Below are 11,457 nucleotides of genomic sequence, written 5' to 3' on the forward strand. Positions count from 1 at the left end.
ATAATTTTCTAGTTGCATCGAATCACATTCTCTATGAACGATGTAAAGTTCGAACACCTGTCAGATCAAATACGATACACGTTACAAGAGACCAAACCACCGACATTGATACACCGAGTCGTGATCTCTTATTACTCTTACAACATTTACTTATCTTATCTTAAGTAAAATGCGCATTTACACGAATATTCAAAAGATATCACGATTATCGATTATCGTTGGTTTTATTATAAAAGAATGATTAGAACGAATATACAAAATGTTTTATTAAATATTAAATATCTTTAATCATATTGTTCATATGATAATTATTTTAATGATTAAATGGAAAAAAAATGTTTCTAATTCACAAAAATGACGTACACGTAAATTGGATACGCCCACTCTAATATAACACTAAACAGCTAGAAAAATACATTTATAATACTTTGATGAATCTTGTCAATTATGTTAGTTAATGCATTATCAGTATAAAATTCTAATCAAAACAAATAACAATTTCATGATCCGAATATCATTGATATTATTTATTTTAAAATAATAAAATAATTCTAATAATTAAATATAAAAAAAGAAAAATTTTATTTTAATCGCAAAAATCACGTGCATGTAAATTAAATATGCCCATGCTAATATCATACTGATCAACAAGAAAAACACATTTATAATATTTTGGTAAATCTTGTTAATTATGTTGGTCAATACTTTATTTGTATAAAATCTTAATCAAAACAAAGTGACAAATACTTCACCCGTTTATTTTAAAACAATATAATGATTCTAATAATTAAATATAGAAAGAAAAACAAACAAAAAGAGAATAAAAAAAAAAAGGAAAAAAAGAAAAATTTCTTCTAATCGCAAAAATCACGTGCACGTAAATTATAGATATGCCCACGCTGATACGACACTAAACAGCTAGAAAAACACGTTAATAATACATTGATGCATCTTGTTAACATCATTAATACAAGAAATCGATGATAAGAGAGCTCAAAACATACTCTCGATGCACGGTAGTTCGTTCCCGCAGGCGCGCGCGTGCTCAAGGAAACGCCACTCAAAGCGTCGCATCGTTGCTTAACGCTGATTGGTCAATACATAAGCGGGCCCCCATCGTGCCTCCGCGCATCGACTCGCCCATTCGTTTATCTGCCGATAATATGGCGGTCTCTAATCGACCGACACCTTGTTAACCTATCGCGTTCCAGAATGATGACGATAACGATGATGACAAGCATCTAAATACTAACCAGAAAAATATTTTGCTTGTCCAACGTTTGACATATCCTTCTCTGTCTCTGTCTCTCTCTCTCTCTCTCTCTATCTCTTTATCTCTTTATCTCTCTATCTTTCTATCTCTCTATCTCTCTATGTCTCTTTTTCTGTCTCATACAAATATTCTTTTATTTAATATTCTATTTTTTCTCTTTTTTCTTCTTCCAAATAAAGATACCTTTTTCATTTTCTAGTTTCCCACGATATTGTTTTTTTTTGTTTTTGTTTCTTTTTTGTTTCTAGCGTCTCCATGAATTACTATATTATTCTCTTCGTTGAAATTTTAAAGTTTTATTATTATAATGATTTCTTGAATTTTTATTGTACTCCAAAAAATAAATAAAGATAAGGAAAGATAATTCATTTAACGAATTCACTTTATCATTTTTCATCGTAGTTATTTCTAATAAATGTTATTGACTGTTATAGATATTGTTCTAGGTACTAACTTATATAGTTATACGAATCTTAAATTGAGTGTGTAATCAAAACTATATTAAAATATCATGAATTTCTTAAAAATATAATTTTGATTAATATATATATATATATATATATATATATATATATTAATTGTGTGTGTGTATATATATATAAAATTTGTATATGTGAACGTGTTTACAAAGTTGTTAATTCAAAAAATTTGCAAGTACCTATGCAATATCGTACAATATATAAACCATATATATATGTACATGACTAATAATAATATATACATGTATATATATATATATATATAAACTAAGGAATGTCTGTGTGTGTGTACATATATACTAATGTGAGGAATTTCTTTACTAGAGGTCAAAAATTAATTAGGATACCTACTTATGACCAGGTCGAATTAGGAAGACGATACTCTTAAATCTTGAGGATAATCTAACAAAACTTGAGTTTGCGTCATGCATGAACTTGATGGTAGCTGATGCAATCTAGCTACGACTTAATACAGTGTCCTCCTATTCTAAAACCGTACTAATCGAATTCTCCTCGATTCGATTAGAGAACACTATGTTTGCTACCACAATGAAAATAAATACGGATACATATGTATAACATATATATATATATATATATATATGCATTCCAGAAAAATATATTATATAAATTACAAAAATATATCAAGAGAAATACATGATGTTGATAAACATAAAAATTTATATTAAATTTTTTATATTAAATTCTTTTCTTTTCTTTTTGATACATTTTGAAATATAAAATAATAATTATAAAATAATCATGCAAACGTGAATGAACCCTTTCAATTCTTGAACATATTGATGCACGAAATTACGTCACAACCACAAACGCGTTCGAGATAATTCACGGATTGCTTCTAATATACCGTTGAGAATGAAATCAGAGTCCGATACGCAAAAGAACGCGTCGCAAGCCGATGTTATGATATGTGGAAACGAATATGATGCAATATAATCCGTTGTACAACAGCGTCTGACGTATCTATGTAATTTGATCATTCTATTTATGTGTGCGTCCGTGTGTCATATAAGTGTGTACCGGGTTTCCCGTCAAATTACAAATTATTCGTCAACCTATGTAAAAAAATTCACGTATACATAAGTCACGAACTTACGAATAAGTCACGATTTTTATCTAACTGGAATGTTTCATATTTTGTATATTTTATATATGAAATTAATTTATCGTATCATTTAAATAATATTTGTTTTTTCTTTCTTTTTTTTTTACAATATATAAGTAGTATGTCATAATATAGGGAAAAAATGTTTTTCGTAAAAATATTTAATAAGATTCAAGATGAAGAATAATATTCTAGATCCCTCCGTTTAGGATTCTTCTTAACAAAAAGAATCTAAAATATTATTCTATATACTGATAATGGATCCACATGCAATAAAATTATAATATATATATTTATAAAGAAATAAGATTAATTTGTTTTTATTCAAAATATTAAGCTTTATAAAACTTAATAATAATAACAATAACAATAATATAAACTTAATTTAATTAGAAAATCATAAATAATCGAATTAATGAAAAACAACAATTCATCTAAATATTTCGAAAATTATTTGAATGCTTTTTTGAAAACGATTATTTAACATAATATTCAAATCATACGTAGAAATATGCACGCGCGATGCATACACGTATGTATATACATCCACCAATAAAAGAAAACAAAACAAAATAAAACAAAAAGGAAAGAGAAAAAGAAAAAGAAAAAAGATGCGTAGAAACGCGACACGCACCTTCCCCTCCGTTTCTCTTCACAACTCTTCCGACCGATCGCAATGATCATCTTTCCTCTGTCCCCCACCCTTTCCACTCATCGTCATTCCCCACCATCACCACGTGGCACAAGTCACTAGTTCGAACAACGGCGCAACCTATATAAACCTTCGGTGCCTTGGAAGCGTCCTCACTCTTTAACACGAGAGAACAGTCTATGTATAAATTTCGAACAGAGTCGTGAGTTTATAGAGAGAGAAAAAGAGAAAGAGATAAGAACAGAGAGACAGAGATAGAAAGAAAGAGAGAGAGAGAGAGAAAACAGCGTACGTAATACGAAATTCAACACGCGATACAAGTTCATAGAAATTCGTTTCTGGGGAAGTTTTTGGGGAGTTTTCTGCGCTACAGAAGAGAGAGAGAGAGAGAGAGAGAGAGAGAAGGAGAGATAAAAAGATAGAAAAAGAGAGAAAGATTATATCAACAGAACTCACTTTGGATTCATTCAATCAATATTTATATATTGATATATATATCTATATCCATATCCCTTTTTTTGTGTGTTTGTGTTTGTTTCTTTTTCTTTCTATTCTATTCAAAGATTTAGTTTTTTCTAAAAACAAAAAATTCGAAGATCTCTATCTTATATATCATTTTTTTTCTTATTTCCTTCACTCCTATCTATACCTATACTTTGAACTCCAAATTATTATTAAAGTTTTATTTCCCTTATACGATATCCTTTGATTATACTTTACGTGTACAAAAGAAGAGATCGTCGATAAAACGTGCTTAAGGATCGCGTTTTCCCGCCAACGAACAAACGGTTTCCTTGTTTCGACGGGGAACAAGACAGGACATTGAAAGAAGAGAGAGAGAGAAAGAGAAAGAGAGATTCGTGGTCGTCTAATTGAGGATCGCGAAGTTACAAGGATTAAAAGTTTTGGAATTTAAAAGGATTTGTTTAAAATTGTTTTGTATTCGAAGAGGAGTAAGAGAAAATGGAACGCAAAGTCGTTATTGTCATCGTTACGCTCATCACCACGATCATGTGGTACTCTACGGAAAGTGACAGCGCTGTGGTTAGATCCTCCCAAGTAAGTACGATTTTTTTCTTTTTCCCTAATTTAGAAATTTTTTCAAATTTGTTTAGTTTATTTATTTTTCTCATTTCGCTTTTTCGTTTTCATTTCCGTTTTTATTTTTTATTCATTCATTTATTTATTATATCTTTTTCTTTTTTTAATCAGTCGTTAGTACAATCAAAATTTTCGATTTAAAATTATGATCATTTTTTCTTTTTTTTACACGAATTCCAGTACTTCTCTCAAATGTATTTTATTCATATTTGAATTAAATGTATTGTAATATATTCGTTGTACATAAGGACATTTAAAGATATTTCGTTAGTACGATCAAGTTTTTCGGTTTAAAATTAGAATCACTTTTTTGCACGTATTCGAATCTTTTTTTCAACTGTATTTTATTTCTACTTGGATAAGAATTTCGTTGATACGATCAAGATCTTCGGTTTTGGAATTAGAATCACTTTTTTACGCAAATTCGAATTTGTCTCAATTGAATTTTATTCATCCTTGTTTTGAATATACTCTTTTTCTCTCTCTCTCTCTCTCTCATTGTATATATGTATGTATGTTGTATATAAGAATTTATATAGCCGATTTATACAGGCATTTCGTTGATACGATCGAAATTTTCGTTTTAAAATTACAATTACTTTTTTTATGCGAATTCAAATTTTTATTTCATCTTCATTTTATTAATACTTTGCTCAAATATAGAATATTTGTATTGTATATAGAAATGTATATACTTCGATCTATATAAGAGCATATTGTTTTATTATTAAATTTATACATATTACGCTATTTTTTACATATACGTATGTTAATTTGTAGAAGAACATATATATTTGATCTATTGATTATATATACATTTCATATTATTAACAGAGGAGTATATACAGATAACAAATTTAAAATAATGCATATAATCTATATAATAAATATTTATACCTGTTTTTAAAATCCATATAAAATATAAAATTGTCGATCGAATGAATTTCGTGGTATATCGTAATTTTATGAAAGAACATTCACTTAATTTCTGTTTATATACACATAATTCTAATGAATATATTTGTTTAAGGAATTAAACAAAAATGTTATTACTTATTTTTTATCACAAAATTTTCGCATATATCTCTCCATATAAGTTTCTATGAATTAGAGTTTCGTAAAATGTTTGATAAAAAAGAATATTAAAATTTGTTTATACATATATATATATGATACACATATATGGATGCATCCATACTGTAAATACATAGATACATACATATATATACTTGTACACACATCACATACATATATGTACATATGGATATATAAAACGCCTTCAGAGGCAAGCATACGCATCTCTTTTTCAAGATTCGAGGTCGATGGCATTGACCCCGAACTGCGTCGTTAGGTTTTGACGCAATAAACGCCGAAAGATAATCGGACGGTATGAACGCGATTTTGCCAATTCGCTCTTTGATTTATGTACGTATGTATTTCTCTGTGCGGCGCATTATTATGTATATGTATAGATATTAATAAGTAATATATAGAACTTTGTGCGTGTATATACATTTCCTTCGTTCATTCCGGTGATCCGATTTAATATTTTTTCATTTTATATATACATATATATATATGTATATTTTTTCTTTTATAAATTTTTTATTATCATCTTTTTGTTTATTTTTTATTTTTTTCTTATTAATTACGTTCCACTCGAGCACGCAGTTGTAAAATAGGTCTACACATCATCGTAATATAAATTAATGGGCTTGTTAAATCATCGATTTTAATCCGTTTAACACGCGCTTGATCTAAATTGACTTCTTAAATTCTTTCACCATATATCTATGTATTTTTACGTCGGTTGTTTTTTTGTTTGTTTCTCATCTCTGCGACATCCAAACAAACGATTATATTTGCGATTTTTTATATGGAGATTATTAATTTTTGCTTTTTTTTTCCTTTTTTCCTTTTTTTTTTAATATCATCTATGTTGGTATATTAATGCAGAAACGTTTTTTATTTATTTATTTAATTTAATGTTATATATATATTTTTTTTTTCTTCTTCTTCATTCAATATAGGAATTCTCCGAAGCAATGGAAGAAATGCTACGGAGCACGGTAATTAACAAGGTCAGAGATTTACGCTCGACTGATCTTGAAGAACGAAACGGGACACGACATATTTGTCAAGGCAACCCTTGTGGATGGGCGATCTATACTAAGTTCACGCGACGCTTCGAATATTTCATGAGAAACACGTAAGTTAACCTTCTTCTTCTTGTATTTATCATATTTATTTATTATAGTTTTATATATTGAAAAATTTTCAATAAGTATTTATTACAGTAATATTACATTTGTTTATTATCGCTATATTATTATTAGTTTATTATTAAAGGATGAATGTTTTTAAAAATAAATACATTAAGATTGATAACATAAATATATCGAATTGGTAGATTGTTGGAAAAAAAAATTATTTAGAATCAAAGTTAAAAAAAAAAAATAAAAAAAGAAAAAATTGTTTAATTATTTCATCTTCAATTAAATATGTTAAATCAAAATATAAATAAAATTGATTTCGATTGGAACGATATATATGTCTAATATTAATTAATGATATGATTTGCGGATTTATATATAAGAATCAAAAGTTCCGTTGATCTTAAAAATTATTTTTTTTCATGGCTTTTTAGGCTAATACTTTGTTTATTGTGTTTTCAAATTGTATAACTACAAACCTAACTAAAAGTATAAAAAGTCCGTTGAATAAAAAGGATAATTGATTTTTTGAATCATCTTGTACTTTTAGTTCATTCTGTATATATATATATATATATATATATATATATATATATACAATATATGAAATTGGTTTGTATGGGTTATTAAGAAAAAAAAGATTGCTAATAGAAGTAAAATTAAATATTATCAGAGCATTTCGTTTTCAAGTGCACATGCACACTATATATATATATTCATACGTTATCGACATATTATAAATCCGAAATCTGACTTACTTCCCGACAGTAATAACTTAGATGAAACGATGCCGACAAGGAAACAACCGACTAATTTAAACAGTACTTAAACCGAACAGGGGCAATGATCCCCAACATTTCGTAGTAGTGGAAGTAGTATATATTCTATTGAACTCGTTTTGTAGGAATCGTAATATGATTTTAGTACCACGTTATTAAACCCATAAAATGTTGAAATCTAAACAGTTTCGATTTTATTTATAGAACGAGCAAGATGGCCAGTGTTCATTATTCTCCTATTTTCATCCTTTAATGTAATAACAAATACTGTAGAAATTTTATAATAAAATCTATTCGATAGATCGGCTATACAAGATTTCTAATTAATTTTTATTACGATAGCGTTTTTAGAAAAATTTAGGAATTACTTTTTTATAGACTTGATTCAAAGAAAAAAAGATTTCTATTCTCTATTTGCATGTTCATTAAATTTAAAATTGATTTTTAGAAAATCATTAACATATATATATATATATATATATATATATATATATATATATCTATTTAGGTATATCAATTATTATAGAGAATAATTCTTTAATTTTGTTTTGATTTTTCTTAATTAAAATATAATTGATAATATTAAGAGAGTATTGAAGTCAAATATCGATCTATTTTTCTCATTTGTTTTTCTTAGATGCGAGTGCCCAGATTATTCATACAAGTGCGTACATACGGAAGATGATTTATCCGTAAGTGCATACGTATATCGGTGTCGTCAAAACACGACGTCGAATGATACCGAGGCACCCACAGAAGACACGAATTAGAAGACTTTTATCCCTTTCTTTCTTTTTTTATTTTTGTCCTTTTTTTTCTTTTTCTCTTTATTTTTTTTTTTTTTTTTTTTTTAATCAAAGACGTCAATAACACAAAAAACATTCAATAAATTTAACGATTAATATTCCATTATAAAAGAAAGCCTTATCCTTTGAACTTTTTTTTTGTATCAATTTATTTTCACGGGACGGTCCAGACGATTTAAATGAGAAAACGTAAAGAAAAGAAAAAAAAGAAAAGAAAGGTAAAAATATATATATTTGTGACACATTGTCTTCCTTTATCCTCAATAATTTTTCTGCCATTTATCATATTTCAATACAATAATATAATAATTATATATATAAATATAAATATATATATATAATATAATTATTCTCTGGTCAAATATGACCATCTTCTAAAAGTTAAAGTAGAAAAGAATTAATTTTATATTTTTCGCATAATTTATTATTTGAAATATGTATCATTTCGATGCGATATGCAACGACATCAACAGAAGAAAACATTTCTTTCCAATTCCTAAATTGAATTCAATTGTAAAGTCACTTAAGACCGTCCTTCGTTAGTCGGTTTTCAGCGCATCCGATATATGCGCACACACATATACACACACACACGTGTATATATATATATATATATATGTGTGTGTGTGTGTGTATGTATATAATTAAGTTTACAATTTAGAAATATAGTTTTAAAACAGTTTGCTCGTAATAATTTACAATCGATTAATTCTTTCTAAGTGGTATATATAAAAATAATTATTAAAATATTTTTATTAAAAAGAGAAGAAGAAAGAGAAAAAGAGAGAGAGAGAGCGAGACCAAGTTAAGTAGAACACGTGATTTTGGTATGACGCATTGTTGATTATTACATGCAAATTAATTATATTAAAATAATATATATATATATATATATATATATATATATGCAAAAAATTAATATTTTTTTCATCGATTATATTTATAATCGGAATTAAAATTGTTATTGAAATATTTAATATTCCAGAAAATTAATAATATCAAAATTAAGGAAACATTATATTTAAAAATATAAGCAATATTATGATAATGCGTTACAAAAAATGTTATACATGTAGTTTAATAATTACATAAGTTATGAATACCTGTACATACACAAGTAGTGCAGGTGTCACAACGTTTTCAACAATGTGTCAACATATCTAATCATATCAACAGAATTAAAAATATCGTATAAGTAACAAGATTAACTTTTTGATGTATTTACAATTTTCTTTTTTCTTTTCATTCTTTTTCTTTTTTTTTGTTTTACAATAAGGTCCCACGCGAATCCTTTCCAAAGTTATTAATAATGTTGTACTTAATGGAAATGGGATCGTGGTTGAAAAAATAGCTATAGTAATTTGTGTGGTAGTATTACGAAAAATATTGAATAATTTTTTGTCGTCTCCATCTTATCGACTATTCGAGAGAGAGAGAAAAGCAAAAACTCTTTGTAAAATAATGCGAGCAATTAATGTTTAAGTATATCGTAAGGGAGTAATAGTTAAGTATAAAGATTTAAACATTTGAAATAATTAAGAGAGATAAATCTATGTGAAGAAGAAAAAACAAAAAATCATTAGCCTCATATAAATTATATATCAATAAATTATATAACAACAACAAAAGAAAGAAAGAAAGCCAAAACAAAAATGAAGTCAACGTCGTTCGAAAATTATGATCTCCGTTATTTCGTGAAATCGATTATATATGTATATATATAACTATTTACACGCAAATTGCTAATAATAATAATAAATAATAATTAAGTAAAAATGTTGTTAAAAAGGTGTAAGAGAAAGCAAAACAGAAAAAAAAGAAAAGAAAACATCTTTTATGTTTAATTATTACATCGAAATATTCAGAAAAGAAAATGGTAATCACTTTTTGACAGAGGCTCTAATTAAACGTATTCGTAATGCAGTATTTCAAATAACTTTTATGTGTAATATACAAAGATAACAAAACAAAACAAAACAAAAAATAAGTTAAAAGATAAAAGTACAAAACCGATTGTATTGTACAATTATTATATAATTAATATTATCGACCTCCACCTTAACGAGCCCTACCTCGCTACCTTCCTTCCTCGCCCTTTATTAACCCCGAAAATAATACAATTTTTAATAAAACGAGTAAGTTTATTCATAAAATTGGTTTATTCTTTATTCTTTTCCTATTTTCTTTTTCTGCCAATTTCATTATATATTAACTGCATGAATGTTTATATTTTATCGAAAACAATGTTTTTTGAATTAAAGAAATTACCTTTTAAGATCAGAAAAATCATGATTAATGATAATAATAAAAAAAAAGAAATCAGGAATAAAATATACGAAGAGATTTTTTCATATATGGATTATTGTAAAATGGATTTACAAAGTATAATATAAACAGTTATCTAATAGAATGTTATTCACTGATAAATATATAACTATTATATTAATAAAATTAAATTACTTACCTTTCCCATTTTTTAAATGTAAAGTTTTAAAAACTAGGTACTTTCATTGCTCTACTAAAACAAGTTTGATAAAAACTGAGGTCACAATAGAAGTCATTTTAAGAAAAATCACATAAGTGCGATTTTTTATCGCGTAAATAACACCAATAAAGCATATGAGTTTCGATTTAGCAAAATCTGGAGAGCGTATTATTATTATTATTATTATTATTATTATTATTATTATTATTATTATTATTATTATTATTATTATTATTATTATTATTATTATTATTATTATTATTATTATTATTATTATTATTTTTATTATAATTATTATTATTGTTATTATTATTATTATTATTATTATTATTATTATTATTATTATTATTATTATTATTATTATTATTATTATTATTATTATTATTATTATTATTATTATTATTATTATTATTATTATTATTATTATTATTATTATTATTATTATTATTATTATTATTATTATTATTATTATTATTATTATTATTATTATTATTATTATTATTATTATTATTATTATTATTATTATTATTATTATTATTATTA

The 11,457-nt window shown here is 25.8% G+C and overlaps 1 protein-coding gene across 1 annotated transcript; it reads left to right on the top strand.

Moving 5' to 3' along the window:
- Window positions 1-3,690: 3,690 nt before the first annotated feature.
- LOC118450775 (uncharacterized) lies at window positions 3,691-10,582 on the top strand. The gene is made up of 3 exons (XM_035886675.2): window positions 3,691-4,589; window positions 6,662-6,840; window positions 8,261-10,582. Exons 1-3 carry the CDS (start codon window positions 4,494-4,496, stop codon window positions 8,391-8,393), a joined length of 408 nt encoding a protein of 135 aa, XP_035742568.1. The 5' UTR covers window positions 3,691-4,493; the 3' UTR covers window positions 8,394-10,582.
- Window positions 10,583-11,457: the final 875 nt, after the last annotated feature.

The sequence above is a fragment of the Vespa mandarinia genome, chromosome 14 (assembly GCF_050613455.1).
Source record: "Vespa mandarinia isolate Hongniang chromosome 14, ASM5061345v1, whole genome shotgun sequence".
NCBI classification, from domain to species: domain Eukaryota; kingdom Metazoa; phylum Arthropoda; class Insecta; order Hymenoptera; family Vespidae; genus Vespa; species Vespa mandarinia.